Source organism: Toxotes jaculatrix, chromosome 6 (genome assembly GCF_017976425.1).
Source record: "Toxotes jaculatrix isolate fToxJac2 chromosome 6, fToxJac2.pri, whole genome shotgun sequence".
Taxonomy (NCBI): Eukaryota; Metazoa; Chordata; class Actinopteri; family Toxotidae; genus Toxotes; species Toxotes jaculatrix.
Window position 1 is genome coordinate 2,465,242 of NC_054399.1, and position 18,543 is coordinate 2,483,784.

The 18,543-nt window shown below is 42.4% G+C and overlaps 2 protein-coding genes across 2 annotated transcripts in view; one reads left to right on the plus strand and one right to left on the minus strand.

The window, feature by feature from the left end:
* gabrb3 (gamma-aminobutyric acid type A receptor subunit beta3) overlaps nt 1–14,984 on the minus strand; it is a 36,168-nt gene extending 21,184 nt beyond the window's left edge. The window contains exon 1 of the mRNA XM_041040200.1: nt 14,890–14,984. Coding sequence (XP_040896134.1) covers nt 14,890–14,984 — 95 coding nt within the window. The remainder of the gene's footprint in view (nt 1–14,889) is intronic.
* On the plus strand, nt 1,625–18,543 carry gabra5 (gamma-aminobutyric acid type A receptor subunit alpha5). The gene is made up of 9 exons (XM_041040202.1): nt 1,625–1,707; nt 1,918–2,042; nt 3,667–3,734; nt 4,095–4,315; nt 7,265–7,347; nt 13,605–13,748; nt 16,507–16,659; nt 17,020–17,231; nt 18,201–18,543. Exons 1-9 carry the CDS (start codon nt 1,625–1,627, stop codon nt 18,489–18,491), a joined length of 1,380 nt encoding a protein of 459 aa, XP_040896136.1. The 3' UTR covers nt 18,492–18,543.

Consider the following 18,543-nt stretch of genomic DNA (forward strand, 5'->3'; position numbering starts at 1 on the left):
TTTGAAGAGGTTTATGTTGATGTGCAGATCCCTCTGATGGCTGTTATTGTTACTACTGATACTTTCTCCTTTTACTCTTTCCTTTTCTTTCTCTTTCTCTCTCTCTCTCTCTCTCTCTCTCTCCATCCCCCCCTCCCTCCCCGCTCTGTCTCGCCATCTCTCTTCAGCATCTCTCCTCCACTTGCTGGCCATACATCCTCCTGCTTTACTGGCCACACTGCTCGCTCGTCTCTTTAATTCACATCAAAGAGTATTTGCATTGTACTTTGCCTTTGGACACAGTATCGGATTTTTTGCTACGCTTGCTGTGTGGCTGCGGCTCCCCAGAGACCAAACTAAAGGATGGTCAGTCAGCAGAAGTGTTGGGAAGCCTTTATTTTTTCGCTGCCAACCTTTTAATCGCTCTGGGGCGAAATAAACCTCGCTGACAGTGAAATTAGCTCCTCGTCTTTTTTTTTTTTTTTTCCTCCATCATTCTCTCTTTCTAGCATGCAGTTACTGTGCGCGGACGGAAGTGACTTTCGTCGGAATTGATGCCAAATACTAAAAAGTGCAATCTGCGTGAGAGATATCTGCGGAGCAGGGAGAAGTTTGACTGCGCATCGTCTTGTGTGGTAAGCTTCGGCAACTGCGGCTCAGCGCCTGTGCAGCAGAGCGTTGTTATAGGCCAGTGTACTGTACAGTATGAGATGTAGTGGGACGTGCAGGCATTGGAGGAGAATAGGCTACAGTAGTGTATAGCCGAGGTCTGCTGCTGCTGCTGCTGCTGTGATCGGAAAGGACCTGCACCGGGTAGACTTTAGAGACCCGCGGACGGTGGTGATGAAAGCCGGAGGAACAGAGGTATTCACACTTTCCATCCCGCTGAAGGGGGGGTCGGTCGGCTTGCAGGGATGTGAGTGCTTGGGTGAGTCGTGAATGAAGGGGATGCGGTGCAGGGTGCGTGCAGTCACAGCAGCACTGAGGGGATTCAGTGTGTGCGAAGCGTCCAGCTGCGGTGCAGGAAGGACTGCGGGACTACAGCTGTGCTGGAGAGGGATCTCGGACGGGGAGTAGATGTATGTACAGCACAGGCAGAGACGTTTCACACGTTTAGCTTTGACTGGATGTCCAGTGGCACAGCTCAGCCTGTGTCCTGTCAGAAGTCATCCACTTACAGAGAGGATTGATAAGTGAAATCGGAGAGAGGGTCTTGGCGTGAGGTGCGTGGGCGAGGAGGGGGGTCCAACAAAGAAAGACAGGACACACTGTCTGCAAGGCTGATCTAAGAGAAAGGAACTTAACATCAGCAAACATCTGCAGGTCCTACAGATGTTTCCCAGTTACTGTGTTTAGAAAGGAGAATTACAACTATGCGCACGTGTGTGTACATGGAGAGTGCTGCAATTCTGTGATTAACACAGCAATTGTTTTGTTTTTTTGTTTTGTTTTTTTTACTTAGTAAGAAGAAACATTTGTACACCTGATACAGGTATAATGATAAATACAGTATGTGCTATCTGATATTATAATATTTGGTTTGCACTGTGTAGCAGCCAGGACTTGGGAGGCTTTGCAAAAAATGCATTTAAAAAATGAAATTCAGTTAATCTGGTTTTTAGAGTGAGGATATCTTGTTTCAGGAATGGGCGATGGAATGTGCTACAGCTTTGCAATGAGACGTCTGTGGGTCTGTGTCTTGCTTGTGAGCATCACCTGCCGTCTGAGGTGAGGAACTGACTCCTGTAACTTGGACATAAGAAAGGCACATTTTGAATAATCTTAGTAAATGTAAATTACTTCTGTGATATTTGCTTGAACGATTGAAATTCAGGGATTAACTTACTTTTTTGAGAGTAAATTAGGTTACATGAAGTTTTCTTTCATTTTCTAATTCACATCTGCAAAGTCATTATTTGAAAATGCTCTTGTGTGCAGCTTCTCCCAGGATGTAACTGGGACTCCCAAAGAGGCAGAATTAAACAACAACATTACCATCTTCACACGCATCCTGGACGGACTGCTGGATGGTTACGACAACAGACTCCGCCCTGGACTGGGAGGTAAGCTCACTGAATATAGAAACTTCAACACCTCTGTCTTTGAGGTAATTAATGCAGTCACACATATGCGAGGTGAGAACGGATTATACCATGATGAACAATATCTTTGGGATCTCTCTTTTCTAATACACAACGACTACAGAAAGCTGTGCGCTTAAATGAAAGGACGATATGTTGCACGGCTTCTGTATTGATATCTGTGGGTGAAAGATTACAGCGTCCCCGTCCACACAGAGAACAATGCTCTGCACTGCAACATCTGCACTCTGCTTATTACAGACACGGAAAATGTGTCTGTATTCATGAAGCCTTCCACAAAGAGACACGATCAGCTCTGTAGACTTCCTCTAAGTCTGATTTAATGGCACTATAAACACACGCTGAAGCACATAGGTGTGACCTTGAGAAAGCCGTTATTGCTCTCATTAAACAGCAGCTCCATTGTTCTCAGCAGATGCAGGACAAAGTAGATGGGAACTGAAAAGTTCTCATGAAAGAGAAATGAAGAGATGCTGAATCTGGTCGATGCAACAAGCAGAGGAACCGTTTCTTTTCTGCTGCTCGGTAATTTTAGTTTTACTGTATTTTATCAAACAGATCGTGACAGAAAAACAGCATTAAATGATTAAGCATCATAAACTCGGTTTGTCCCTGTGAAGGTAAAAATGTAAGGTCAGTCTGTGCTGCTTATTCTCTGACTGTGTCACACTGCTCCTGCTGATGTTTGTCCAGAGCTGCACTGATAGTTTCAGGGAGCCAGTGCTGTTTAGGACATGCTGCATGCATCTGGAGTGCAGCAGTGAATACAAAATCCAGTATCTGTGCAGTGTAATTAGGATTCTTTCTACGAGCATGTGTCCAGTCTTAACGTGAGGCTGTTAAAGTTAGGACCCTTATAAACTAAATACTCACTGTCCAAATTCAAGAGGATGTATTTGACACAACAACCTCAGTTTTATGTCAGAACAGAAGAAATGTCACTGTCTTTTTTTATGTGTCCACTAGGAGTCACCACTGTCAGAGCTTTTTTAATTCTGCATACACTGCTGGGGCTTTAATCAACTCTGACACAATGGAGAATTTAGATGTTGGTGTGAAAGTTTACTACATTTTAGTAACTGCTTGACCAGAATGAAGGATTTTTCTTTTTTTTTCCTAACAGGCAGTAATCCTTACATCCATCCACCTCTGTCTAAATGGATTAGGAAAGCGAATCCCTTTATATCTGTAATCGAACCAACTCTCGTTTGTCTCGCAGAGTTTTTCACTCAGTACAATCTGAATGGGAAAAATCCTTACTCCCTTTTTTCAACTCAACCTACATTTGAGTAAATATCATCATCAAATAACTCAGAGTTTCAACCAACCAGTCACCAAACTGATGTATGGATTAGGTCAGTACTGTATGTGTATTCCTCTTCAGTGGTCCAATGTAAAGCCACACAGAGTATCTGTCTGACACTACAACAGCTTAACTGGGGACACCAAGCTCAGACTAGACATTTGACTTATTGCACCTACTGTTATTTCAAGTAATGTCGCAGGAATAAACATGAACTAATCAAAATCAAAAGCCAATGTAAAGGCCCCACTATACTCTTACTCTCTCACCCTGTTTTTACAGAAAAGGTGACGGAGATCAAAACCAACATCTTTGTCACAAGCTTTGGTCCAGTGTCTGACACTGAAATGGTAAGAAACTTCCATACGGATCAGAACATTTGAGATAAAATCCAGCAGCACAGCCCTCTCTGTGTCTATAAATCATTTTTAAGTAGATACAGTTATGTTAAAAAAAAGTATGAAGCCGTTCTGAACTGAATTTATGAGGAAACTTGCTGTAAATTGTGCAAAATGACTCCACATAGTCTGCAGCATGTGGAAGATGCAGTCATTTGTAACATACTATGCACATTCATTATGTAGTGAATAAACACACACCTTAATGTGTTTAGATTCTTCTTTATCCTTAAATGAGGCTCCATGTATACAAAGAGCTGAAGCCCTTAAACTTTCATCGCAGTGCCTCACATGGATCATTTCCCTCTGCAGGAATATACTATCGACGTGTTCTTCCGGCAAAGTTGGAAAGATGAGAGACTTTGCTTCAAAGGCCCGATGGAGATGCTGCCCCTGAACAATCTCCTGGCCAGTAACATCTGGACGCCTGACACCTTCTTCCTCAACGGGAAGAAATCCATCGCTCATAACATGACTACACCTAACAAACTACTGCGGCTCAAAGATGACGGGACCCTTCTCTACACCATGCGGTAAGCTCTCCCACGGCTGACCTTTAATCCTGTGTCAGACTACAGCAGGATAAACACTTCTTTTCCAATCAGCCTCAGAACTAAAATATTGAGTCATCAGACCTGACGAGTGCTATTTAAAAATGTTGTATAATCCAATTAGAACTGGAGAGATGGCTAGAACCTCCATCAGCCTGTAATACTTCTTTGGTAATGGTTTTTACGACCCCTGCTGCAACAGTACAGCCCACGCACTCGTTCTACATGTCTCAGTGGTGCATTGATGCGTCATCATGTTGTCCTCACACTGTATACTGGAGGTCAGAGGAACTTGAAATGTTTGCTTTGACCCAGCGCTCTGATACAGGAAACTGCAGGTTTCACTGCTCCTCCTCACTCTGTGATCCTCTGCCATTTACCATCACAGAAACCTTTACTTTGACAGGAAAACAGCACGACCTTATCACTGCTCTAGCACTCAGTCATAGTCCCCATTTCACCTTTTGTAGCCTTCTTAAATGACATATAATCATTTGAGCTTCTACAGACAGGTGTGAAGTACATCTCAGCTGCAGGTTGTGTCACTTAAGAGTAGGAAAAATTATTTTTTTTCAGGTTACAGCATATTAATCCACTCATTATTAGTGCTTAGAATTGTTTATGGATGCTTTCTGAGAGCAAAACATTACAGTCTGTACTGCAGAAACAGATTTTATATCCTGGATAGAATCATCTCATTTACATCCACTTTCAGTTCAGTGCTGTGCCATCATCGTATCAGGACAATAAATCCTCCAAATCAAATATTAACAAAGGAAGTCGGAGGAAATGGACGTGGCTGCGTGTCAAAAATGACTATTGATCCACTGACTTTAAAAATGCTACAAATCTACAGTACATTTGCTAACACTACAAGCCATTAGAAATGGGTTCACAACAGCCTGTTAATGCGTTTGTGTTCTGGGAACAAGGTTATTAGAGAAACATTTTATGCATGCATTACTCTCCTACACTGGCTGTTCACAGAACAAGTGAGTGTGCAGTGCCCTGGCTGGTGTACCATGAAAATTCCTCTCAGAGGAGTTTTGGTCCAAGCAGCACAGTTCAGACTCTAACAGCAGATCACAATGATTTCCTGTTAACCTGTGTGAAATAACATGGATGGCAGCACTTTCCTTTTTATGTTCCACTGAGTTATTCATCTGCTTGTCTGCATTAGCCTTATTGGTCATTATGATTTATTAAGGAGTCAGTACTGTATATATTTGACTAATTAAAACCATTCAGTGCAGCCCATTTACTGTACAGTCCCTCTGTGGTTATTAGTCATGCAGACTAGACTAACCTGGACGACCTGGATGTCATCCTGTAGTTCTGCACTTTAATAATAAAACAACTTTAAACAACTGCTTCCACTCTGGTACTGGAAATACTGACAGCAGACACAATTACAGCACAATTACAGCAGTGCTGTTAGAATATACAGATACTTTCTAAGGTGGTTTAGTCTGCTGATTATTTTCTTGATAAATATGTCAAAAAGTAGTTAAAAACACCTTCCATAACTTTCAACAGTCAAAGGTGCCACGTTCACATTGCTTGTGTTGTTTGACCATCAGTTCCAAGCACAGACACTCAGCTGACAGTGATATAAAACAGGAAAAGCTGCACATTCTTACAATGTAGATGCAGTTGATTAAGACTTACAGCACATTTTTCAATAGGAAATCTAGATAAGGGGCACGTGGTTTGTAATATACAGCACTAAGACGGTGCAATTTCCCAGTTAAGCTTTGCATCATGGTCCAGTAGGGGGTGATGTAAGACATAACACAGACCCACTACATGAGCCAGTAAGCAAAGTCTGGTTATTGAACAGTATAATGATGTGTTACACATTCATTCCAGACTCATCAGTATTTCTATTCTCATTTTCACTGTGTGTGTGTGTATTTTCACTGAAACAGCTGAGACAGCAGATGGTCTCTAATACACTGAAATGTGTTCAATTTAAATTTTATGTATGTTCTGTATTACTGTCATATAGTATAAGATCTTATCAGTGGCAGAAGATATATTCAGATCCTTGAGTTAAACAGCAGAAGCACAATGTGAAAATATTCCATGGCAAGGAAAAATCCTGGATTCAATCTTTTACTTGGTGAAGAAGTATTATCAGTAAAACGTACTTTAAATGTCATAATTAACATTAACATTAACTTTTAAAAAACAATTATCAAATCAATGGATAATGAACACATGAATTAGCTGCAGCTCTGACTCTTTGTTATCAGCATCATTTCAGTCAGTTCAGATCTTAATCTGCAAAGTAACTAGAAAATATAGGTAAATATGGACACAACTTTTTTGGTGTATTTTGGTGTGATGTTGTAGCGTAGTCATTTTAAATGACTTGTGGTCAGTGTTGCTCTCCTACAGCTCTGACTATTATAAGTGTTGCCAGCAGAGGGCAGTATTAGCTAAGCCTGCATGGTTCACGGTGGCCTGTGTGGATGGGAAGTGTTAACACGTTAGTTCCACTACATGAGCTCATTTGTTTTCTGTTTTGCTTCCAGTAAAGCTTTATTTACGTTTTGTTGCAGGTGGCAGCCGCACTCCATAACATAATCCTCAGGTGTTTCCTCAAATGGTTCTCAGCTCACTTTTGCACACACAATTGCATCATTTTTCCCAGACAGATATCAGCATGGGTCCCTCTGGTGGCTCAGTTGCTTATTGCTCTGTGCAGGGAAAGTCACATTTTGCTCAGCTATTAATAATCTGAGACACACTAATGAAGACAAACTATGATTTTCATTGCTTAGTGCGTGTATACAAAATTTAGCAGAACTTAGATGAAACAAATTATTCTTAATAAAGGGAACGGTGAGTTTGTGTGAACGGTGGTGATGACGATGATCAAACAGTCAATTTATTTCCTGACTTTGGATGCTTGACTTCTTCTTTCAGACTGACTATATCAGCAGAATGCCCCATGCAGCTGGAGGATTTCCCAATGGATGCCCACGCTTGTCCCCTTAAATTTGGAAGCTGTGAGTAAACATGCCTCTAAACAAGTGCACACGGTGCGTAATAACATTAAATAATGCAGGAAAAGGTACAGTGTAAATGTTTCACGTCTGCAACCGTAGACATCAGGGATACATGAACAAAATCCTAAAACATATCAGGCCACTAATGGCTACAGTAGTATATGGGTTTCATATAAGTTACATGGCATCAGTGTCAGTGTCTTTATCCATGCACAGAACGTAGAAGTGAGTGTACCTTGGTGTGTTTGACAGCCTGTGTCCCTCAGGTGCAGAGCTATTGTTGTGGCGATGCTGGAGATAGCCATGTAGACACTGACACACTGCTCCTGATTAAGCCATTAATCAACATGTCAGGGCTTCTCTCCTGCATCCTTCACCGCCTCAGCTACATTTAATGGGAAATATCTGAAATGCACACAGTGGAAACAGCTATGGGCACGCACACACACACCAGCCAAACCTACATTTACCACCAAGGTAACCTTTAAAAATCTAATCCTACACCTTGGACATACACAGCTAAACCACACTTGTGGCTTACGCCTAGCCTTCCTCATGACTTATAAGCTAGTTAAGTTGCCTCACACAGCTCCGGTGGTACGAAAATATCTGGGGAGCTCCTGTCATGTAAGCTTAAGATTAGCATTTGAGGTCTTCCCTGCCGCTGACGTATGGAGGGTTAGCTCAGGCCTCAGCACTCTCTGGGCTCGGAGGCAGAGCGACAGCACGCTGCATGCCCTGTGTCATGACATTTAGCCATTCCCACGCCTGCTTTGGTCACCTCAACCTCCAGCTGAGACCTTTGATGGAGGGATAATCAGAGCAACTAAGCGGGACTACATTGTACTTGACACCAAGCTTTCAGTGTCCATTAACTTAGCTGGGAGCCCAGAGAGTCAAAACCTGCTTGAGTTAATTAAACAAAATTTAAATACAGACATCTTTACACGGTATCATGCAGATTCAGTGACTGAGATTACAGCTGCCTGATATACTTGAATTCAGTACTACGTTATTTATCTCTACAACGGCAGTTGCGTACAAAAGCACACAGCCCAGCTCAATAAATATGCACAAACATAGGGGAGGAAAGAAAACACAGGACGTGCATTTCCATCCATTTATATTCATGTTTTGGATTTGTGCATAATGGAGTAGAAACCATTTGGTTGGTAACTCGGCTAATGCTAATCACAAAGCGAAAAAAACAAAACAGAGGCTGTAAGCTTAGAAACTATACATGGAATCAGTAATAAGTACATGTAAATAACCAAAAATGTACTATAATACAGTCATTTAAAAACACACAATTTAGCCATTCGACACATTTGTATTTCCATTTAAAGGCTTTGATGAACTGTTTGACAATATTGTCTCTTATCTACAATGGAAGGAACATAGGTTTCTAACTGAAGAATAAGAAGTACTTTGTTTACCGTAAAACAACTTTTAAAACCTAATGTGACAGTAGAAAAAAAACAGAAAGGTTATAAGTTGTAAAAGTTACAGTGGTGGGGTTTATCCTGTTTTCTCCGACTCCATTAACCCTAGCTAATCCTTTGACCTAATGGACAGCACTCACCCATGAGCTCAAGGCTTTGAAAGCTCCAGCAGACCTGCCCTTTGCCGCTGTGTTAATCACCTCTCATGGACTGAACTCTGCCATCAGTCTGGTTTTCTGCCTCATGATTCTTTTACTTTAGCTCGAAACGGTCTGCAACAAAATATAATTGTATCTTTGGTACAAGTTAAAGGAAGTGTATGATGAATGTAACGTGTTTGAATTATGTAAATACACTGAAATTAGGCAAAAAATTATACTTGCTGAATTTGAGTATTGTGTCATGGTGGCCACATAGCTAGGTCTGAGTAATAGCTCTATACATTTGTTTTATTCACTAGTTTACATTTAACCTCTGGCAGTGGGTCTTTTGTTTACAGGAAAAAGTCTGACATGATGAGGTTTGGTTTACACCTCGCCCAATCAGTCCAATGTTTTTCTCAATTATGGTTTTAGTTGTTTGTTTGTTTTTCATATTTTATCATGTTGTAGCCTGACTCTAAAATAGTTTAAATTCATTTTTACCCCCATCAGTCTACATTCAGTGCTCATATCCAGACACTTTACTCTTAGTTGAACCTTCTTTGGCAGAGATTATGGCCTCGAGTCTTCTTGGGTGTGACATGACAAGCTTTGCACACCTGGATTTGAGGATTTTCTGCAGATCCTCTCAGGCTCTGCCAGGTTGGATGACGACCGGTGGTGGACAGATGTTTTCAGGTCTCTCCACAGATATTCAGTTGGCATCAAGTCAGGGCTGTGGCTGGTCCAGGATATTCACAGAGTTCTCATTAAGCTACTCCTGTGTTGTCTTGGCTGCATGTTGAGGGTCATTGTCCTGTATGAAGGTGAACCAACAGTCTAAGGTCCTGAGTGCTCTGGACCAAGTTTTCTTCAGGATATCTCTGTACTTGGCTCCTTTCAGGTTTCCCTCAACAGCCCATCATCACCACAGCGTGATGCTGCCACCGCCATGCTTCCCCACCGGGAAGGTATTGGGCAGGTGATGAGCAGTGCCTGGTTTCCTCCAAACATGACACTTAGAACTGAGGCCAAACAACTGAATCTTGGTTTCATCAGATCAGAGAATCTTGTTTCTCACAGTCTCCAAGTTGCTTTCACTTGTCTTTCCTGGTTTCCATCAGGCCACTCTGCCATAAAGCCCAGAACGGTGGAGTGCTGCAGTGATGGTTGTACTTCTGGAAGTTTCTCCCAGCTCCACACAGGGTCTCTGGAGCTTAGTGACCATGGGGTTCTTGGTCATCTCTCTTACCAAGACCCTTCTTTCCCGATTGCTCCATTTGGGGGAGCAGCCAGCTCTAGGAAGAGATTCTGGTTGTTCCAAACATCTTCAGTTTAAGGATTATGGAGGCCACTGTGCTCTTGGGAACCTTCAATGTAGCAGAAATTTTTTGGTAACCTTCCCCAGATCTGGTCCTCGACACAGTCCTGCCTCTGAGCTTTGCAGGGAGTTCCTTCAGCCTCATGGCTTGGGTTTTTCCTTTTTACTAAATTTGCAAAAAATTCAAAAATTCTGTTTTTACTTCTTCATTGTTTTGAGCGTAGACAGATGAGGGGAAAAAACTTTCCTTTGCCTTCTTTGTGCTAACCTAAGCTAATGTTAATTGTCTCCTGGCTGTAGCTTCATATTTATTGCGCAGACACTATTAATCTTCTCATCTAACTCTTGACTGAAAATTCAATTATAAGAACACAACAGGCCATTTCTAACCTATTGGTCCATTTGTAGGACTTTTCTGAATTATATTTCTTTTATATCACAATAAAATGCTAATTTTGATGTTGTGTTCTTGCAGGTTGCTGATTCATAGCTAAAAATAATAGCTTTCATCTTACAAAGGAATAGCAGAAGCCCATCTCGCACATCTGCAAATGACCGTGCTCAAATTTACCAGATAAACCGCTGAGTATGTCAGCCCATGTGTCTCTTTGCACTAGATGATGGACAGAAAAAGTGGGCGGGAATGTAAGACATGTATCATCATTCAACAGCTGGAGCAAAGGCAGCTTTAACTAGTCACTGAGAAGTGCTGTGAAATAGCCTGTGGGGGGGACGGAGGAAAAGGCACACAGCAGGAGAAACACTCGAAATAAAGCAGGGACCTGGGAAAAGCTTGTGTCTGCAAATTTGTAAGTGCTCGCAGTCACTTTGGCTGGTAAGCCAAAATATACAGAGTGCAAGGATCAGACATTTGACATTTCAACCCACCTCACACTTCAATCTTTTACTCTGAATATCAAACTTACTGTTTACTGTAGATATAGATGTTAATCCTGTGTTTACTGTAAGAGGTTCTTTAACATAAGTACTGACCCCCATCATCTTCATAGCAACATTTACCTTGAATTTCTCTTCAGGATGCCTTATAACCAACAATATGCTAACTATGCTCGTCAGTGTCTGTCAGGTCACATACTGATGGTAGACGTAACCACCACAGACAACATTTCAATCAGGGACTGTCCCTGAATGCTAATGATTAATCATTATTGGAACACCATACTGTATTGAACGAACTGAATTTAACTGTAACTGAACTTAAAGTAACTGAAAGGTTACTACTGGTGTCTGGCTAGTCCAGCTGTCAGTGCTGCCATACATGGACTCAAATCTTTGTTTGGCATGTCAGGCAGCTTTCTGTCCAGTTTAACAGCAAAGTTTTCTTGCTAAAGCTGACTATAAAGATTATTAAAGAGAGGTCTCATAAACAAAGGTATTCTGGTGAGATTACTACAGTACAGTACAGTAATTTGTAGTAACAGCCTGATGTAGTTTCCTGTATTTCCAATGGCTCTACTACAGTTTAACATTTTAGGAAATATGCTTATTCACTTTCACTTCCAAGAGCTAATAAGAAGAGAAATATTACTGGACAACTGTGATTTAATTTTTAATTTTTATTTTTTTGCATAATTTTGTGATATAACCTGCAAGTAATGAGTGTTTCTAAAAAAAAAAAAAAAAAAAATTCAGCTGCTCATGTAACACAGTTGTACAAAGACATGTTTGAGACAATGTGGAGAGTCTTTGAGACAATAATCCACAGACTGGTTGACTGGGGTCAGTCTAAATTGCTGTGAAGTCTTCTAACACCACAGTTGCTGGATTAATGCAATACTGTTAGATTGGACGCTGCACTGCAGTACAATTGAGGGAGGGAGACACACACACACACACACACACACACACACACACACACACACACACACACACACACACACACACACACACACACACACACACACACACAGATTTAGTGCAGCTGCAGTATGTGTGTGGTTTGTATTCTGCGTGACTTACTGGTTTCCAAAATGAACTTGAATGAATGAAAGACTGTTCATTCACAGTGTATTTGAAACACATCGGCGTTCGCTGAGCTGTGCTCATGCTAACAGTGAAACATTACCTATAGAAAGCTAAATGGTGAAAACCTGTGGGCAAACTGTGCCAACCTTCACACATCATATCATACCATTAGTAACATCTGCATATTGTGATACACTCACCCTGATTACATCAGATCCAAACACGAGCTCTTAACAGTGACAAGTTAATCTCTGTGTAATGAAGCAAAGTGGGTGAAAGGTCAAGTGTTGTATCACAGCCACGCCACATTTCTTAGCTAGCATCGTGTGAGACGATGAGGAGCAGAGTAACAGCAACATGAGAGAGGACGAGTGAAAAGATCCACGGGGAAATCTTCCTGTTGAAGCTTTTGTTGTCACGTGCTGCAGTTGCGTTGAAAGGCATGTTACTTAGTAATGATCTCTGACAGTGTAGTTTATATGGAAACAGCTGTGGGACTACATGATTTAATCTCTGTGTCAGGTCTGTGTGGTCAGTGAGCGTGCTCGGCTGTTCACTTTCATGGTTATACTTCTCGAATCTGATGAGCTAAGAAGAGTAAAGTGGCGTGTCCGATGCTTTTTAAGCACTAAAAGCAAAATCGATGAACTGTGTGAGTTTATCTGCTCAACAGTGAAGCTCTTTGTGATATCAGAGTTCAGGACCTGCACCTGGAAACTAACACGACTGAAAATGTAACTCTTGCATAATTTCACTCACATAACATGTCGTTTATAAAAACTCATCTTTGCTTGAGAGGAAGTAACAACAAAAGCTCACCGTGAACATGAAAATAATATACTGAACATGCACTGAGGCTGGAGGCCATCACCTGCTTTTTACCTTTCAGCCACTGCTGTCTGAATGTGCGTGAGTGAATGTGTGTGCACGGGCACAGTGTTTCTGTTTTGACATTTTGCTGAGTGACATTCAGTATTTCCCGGCACAAATCAGGAGCAATGTGTTGTTCCTGGAGCCGGGAACTGAACCACCAACACTACAATTAACGGTTAAAAGCACTGGTGTCCAATTTAGTGCTGTTACTAATGATTCTTTGATGTTTGATTATTTTCTTGATTATGTTTCTGTTTCTCTTTCCAACACGTACTTTATGATTTAAAGATCTTTGTTGTGTTTATCTCTGTTTGTCTGTCTCTGTCTGTCTCTACAGTCTCACTCTCTCCCTGTCAAACTCCCTCTGTGTGGCTGTAAATCAGCCGTGTCCATTAATGGAGATTTATTGATCTGCTCCTCTGTGACATACCTCCTGATATCACAAGCTAAATTAAAGGGACAAATTAAAATTGTTTGTTTGCCTTGTTTTCTTAGATGCCTATCCAGTCTCAGAGGTGGTCTATACGTGGACCCAGGGAGCCGCCAAGTCAGTGGTGGTGGCAGAGGAAGGCTCCCGGCTCAATCAGTATCATCTGATTGGTCAGACCGCAGGGACAGAGGACATATACACCAGCCGAGGTACAGTGAAGCGAGAGTGAACTCCCACCTGAACCCGGACGACGAGGCCTGGGATTACAGATGACTTATCCTTCAGTATCATACGCGCAGCCATTTACGTCTTAGCTGGATTTTACATTGCATCGACCTTACGTTCCTTTCTCTCCTACCACACTCGTCACATACAGTAGCTTCATGCAGCAGCAGGGATGTTAAGCTCCTGCTTCTATTATTCAGCTCTGTGTTATTACAGCGTGTGCCATCCAAAGATGTTGTGAGAAGAAAATGTTTTCAAATCAAGCTGGATAGAGACAATGAATGAATCACAAGGATTTGAGAATGCCTCCCACACATAGCCAGCTGTCTCTGGGGCTGCCAAGAGAGGGTAGTTGAGGGTTGGTGGGGTGGGGGGGCAAAAAAATCACTTATCCATGGTCTGAGCCATTGGGTCTGTAGGGTTAATCCGTACACAGGCCCATCAGTTGTGCTTTTACCGAGTGACGTCAGGGCTCAGGGATTGGCTGCTGGGGCGGAGACACGTTTGGGGAGGGGAGGGGGCAAACAGCATCTGCTTAATTCTGTTATGTAAAGAAGTATGATAATACAATTCTGCTGCTCGTTGGGAGTGAGTTTATTACAGGGGAGAAGTTCCTATAGCTGTGCTGTATCCAGATACAGTCGGTGTATCCTGCCGGAAAAAGATGGTGCTGACACCGGATAACGTAACATTTGCCGTTGAGCATGCCTTGATGCTGTTTACGTCGCAGGAGAAAATCCGGCCGCTCTGGTGGAACGCCCACGCTCAAAACGCTTAACAAGTTCTTAATTAACGCACAGGTTGCTCTATTTACTGGTCCCCACCCCACCGTGCTCAGACCAGTTAAAGAGGGAAGACACACACAGCCAGCATGGCCTTAATTAGCCTTGCTAATCTGAGGTACAAACCCTCTTTAACAAGCCAAGAATAGCTCAGCAAGGTGCTCACACTGGGGTGAGGTGACCTTTGACCTCACAGGTTAAGCCAAAGAGGATGAAAATATAGACACAGGAATTGAACTGACGACAGGCAAACCTTGCAATTTCATTACATGACACACATCAGAGCCTTCAGATGAAAATAGAAAGCGGCAAAGCTCAACAGATGGTTTCGATCTGTACCTACCAGTTGACCAACATAGCTGCATTGTTCTCCGCTATGAATGGCAGTTCCCCACAGGCACTCCAAAGACCAAGCAGTAAAATCCACCACAATCGCATTTTTTCAAGCCTCTGAGATTTCCATCCACGTCCAAACCCAGCAGGCGGTCAGATCAGAGTGGGGTTCGCCCGGTCGTGCCACCACAGAGCAGGGCTGCTGACTAGTAGTCGTCGGAGCGAAGGCAACACAGGTGCCTTTATCATTAGGGACATGATGATTGTCGTCGCATTGCACAGACCATCCAAACTTTTCCCTCCGGTCCCTCTCAGCCCCCCTCTGCTTCAGTCATCTGTGCACCTGCTTGTAATCGCCGCTGATCCAGGTCTGTTTCAGTGCTCGAGCTCAGGCAAGGCAAGGATGTATGTCCCCAATCAAGTGTGGCCTGGCCTGACAGAATGGGATGGACTGTCTGCGGCATACACACACACACACACACAGACACACACTCACACACATTGAAAGAGAGAGAGGCAGAGACAGAGGGAGAGCAGGAGAGAGCGAGGGAGATATACAGGATGCAGATTGTGACAAGGGATTAGTGAGACAGAAAAATCCGATTTTGCCAGGAGAAAGCAGCAGTCATCTGTGGATTTTCTATAGTTTATCAGACTCCATGGCTCGACAGGATTTTTGAGAAAAAAAAAATCCTTCAAATGCAATCTTCAGTTGGTTAACAGGATATGATGATTTCCCCACCAACCTGTTTTTCAATAATTTAGCTCACACTTTCACATTTTGTAGTCTGGCCTGGAGGTTGTCAATTAAAGTTCTTTTGTAAAGTCCTTAATCACAGTTAGGGTCTGAGAGTACTTTGTGACACCTGCTGACTAAAGGAAATGAAAACAGTGCAACCCAAAACAGATTTTTTAATGACAGCAAGCACGTCACATTGATTTTGAAAAGAGTTTCAGAGAGAGGAATCCCTCTTCTAAAGAACACAAATAATAATTACCAAAGATCTCAGTGAGATTACTGTGCCTTCATTAGTTCTATTATCAGGTTCAGTTTATGGATTTCAGCACAAAACTTAACATCAGTCGATGCCCAAAATGAGAATAAACTCGCTGTTTTGTAAAGTGAAATGAGTGAATTTGCAGTGATCTTATGAGTTAAACAATCATTCCTGTTGATGGATAATTGATAATTGAACTGAAAACTTGAGTTTTTACTAAGTTTTATCTTAGAGAAATATGCAGCTGTGTCTGCTGAGGAGCATTCCCATAATTCAGTGAGTTGTCATTCTATCTATAAGTCCAGTTATGCTGGTAAACCCTAGTACCAGCACTGGCACCACAACCTTTTTGTTTTCTTGTAATTACCCATGTAGCATTTTAGCAGTTAAGCCTGTGTCAACAGTCTGCCAACAGGAACTGTGATGGCGTGGGACTGATGTGATAGCTGTACAGGTGTTAAGTAAACTAATTTTATATAATGTTAAAACTACAATGTTAAAGACATCTACACCAGATACTATTTCCTTGGGTTTAACTGTGTGTTATTTTAGTTTAACTTCAGAACAGGGATTACAATGTGCTCACGCACTGATCCTGGCCTTCTCCTCTGTTCTGCTGTTTCATACAGGTCAATACACCGTGATGATGGCTCACTTTTACCTTAAAAGGAAGATCGGCTACTTCGTCATCCAGACCTACATGCCTTGCTTCATGACTGTAATCCTGTCCCAGGTTTCCTTTTGGCTCAACCGGGAGTCTGTGCCAGCACGAACCGTCTTTGGTGAGTCTGGAAACCGCAGACACGTTGACCAGTAGAATAACTTTGGATTGAGTTTGACATTTCACCGTGTTGGTACTGCAACGTTAGTCAGTCTACAGACAGTGAGAATATATGTGGTAAATAACTGAAGGGTTTCATATCACATATCTTTACCTGTTTTATTTTGTGCTTGACACTTGAATGTTTCTAAAAATCAAAGTCGAAATGGAATCAAAACAAGCCACTAATACACGCACGCAACCTTATGTTGTGTCTGTAATGCTCTGAAATGTGCCCTGCTTTTACTACAGTTTAATCTGTTGGAATAACAACAGTCAGAAGTCTGGTTAGTAAAACTGACCCACTTTTCTCCACCACCAGGTGTGACCACAGTGCTCACCATGACCACTCTCAGCATCAGTGCTCGAAACTCGCTGCCTAAAGTGGCTTACGCTACTGCCATGGACTGGTTCATCGCAGTCTGCTACGCCTTCGTCTTCTCTGCCCTCATTGAATTTGCTACAGTCAACTATTTCACCAAGAGGAGCTGGGCCTGGGACGGAAAGAAGGCCATGGAGGCCCAACAGCCCAAGGTATGTGCTGTGGGTCTGTGTGTGTTTTTCCTTGTTGATGTCGCACTGTTCCAGCCACAGCTGCCTGCTGTGGCTGGAACAGTGCTGATGAGAGCCATGAGAGCTGAGCTACAACAATCTGAACAGCTCCCTCCAGCTGAGGGGAACTGTAGAGTTGGATGATAACTCTTTGTGGGTTCATCTTTCTGAGCAGCTCTTTGCACACACACACATCACAGGCATCATTTAAGCCATTGTTTATATAAGAAGATTGATCGGTCCAGATTTGATAAGGAAAAAAACCTGAATAAACCTTTGGCACCATCACAAAAGAGGAAACCATCTTCAGAGCTAAGGGTCGGTGCCTGTGGCAGGAAGGCCTGTATTCACATCCACTGCCAGGTACATGACTGTGTTAGTGATTCACCCAGCAGCTGAATCACATCCACAGACAGACACAAACATCTACGAGCATATTCACACATATACTTCTGAAATTTGCCATTATCATGGTAAATTTCCAAGAATCACTACTGACCTCGGCCATCCAGAACCTAGCACTTCGATTTCTAACACTGTAGTAACATTACTATCACAGCAGCAGGATCGACTCCACTTTCTCTTCCTTTCTTCTCTGCTCGATTACTGTCTCCTCTGAGTTAATACTTTATAGTGGAAAAAAAGTCCATGTAACATATGACAATAAAGTAAGAGTTGAATTAGGCAAGATGTAGAAGTTTGTAAAGGGTGGATCAATAAATTCCCAGCTCAGTCTGCCAGTTTTGTGGCACAGTGCCAGTTCATTATTGCCCGAGGACATTGATCCCCACTTTCAACCTTCGCTGGCCATCTCTTATTGTTCTCTTTGTGTTTTTGTGTATGTGTGAGCGAATGTGTTATTAACTAAGTGTTCAGTGAATGTACAGCACCGTTTTTGCCCAGCGTTGTGTGTGCGCAGCCTAAATCGATGCATTTCTTTCTTCTCCACAGAAAAAAGACCCTCTGGCTCTGTCTAAAAAGCCAAACAACACCTGTTCAGCCGGTGTCAATTACACAACCAACCTTACAAAGGACACTTCTATCTCCACCATTTCAAATAGCACAGCTGTTCAGCTCAAACCCTCTGAAACCAAGGCCCCAGACCCCAAAAAGACTTACAACAGTGTGAGCAAGATTGACAAGATGTCCAGGATAGTGTTCCCAGTGCTGTTTGGGACCTTCAACCTGGTGTACTGGGCCACGTATCTCAATAGGGAACCAGTGATCAAAGGAGCTGTGTAAGCTCTGCAATAAGGCTCATTCATTTGATAACTGGAATGCTATAAAAACAATG

Coding starts and splice junctions, on each gene's coding strand:
- gabra5 (XM_041040202.1), top strand. CDS start 1,625: ATGGGCGATGGAATGTGCTACAGCTTTGCAATGAGACGTCTGTGGGTC. Junction 2,043..3,666: donor ACTCCGCCCTGGACTGGGAG/GTAAGCTCACTG, acceptor CTGTTTTTACAG/AAAAGGTGACGGAGATCAAA. Junction 16,660..17,019: donor GCCAGCACGAACCGTCTTTG/GTGAGTCTGGAA, acceptor CTCCACCACCAG/GTGTGACCACAGTGCTCACC.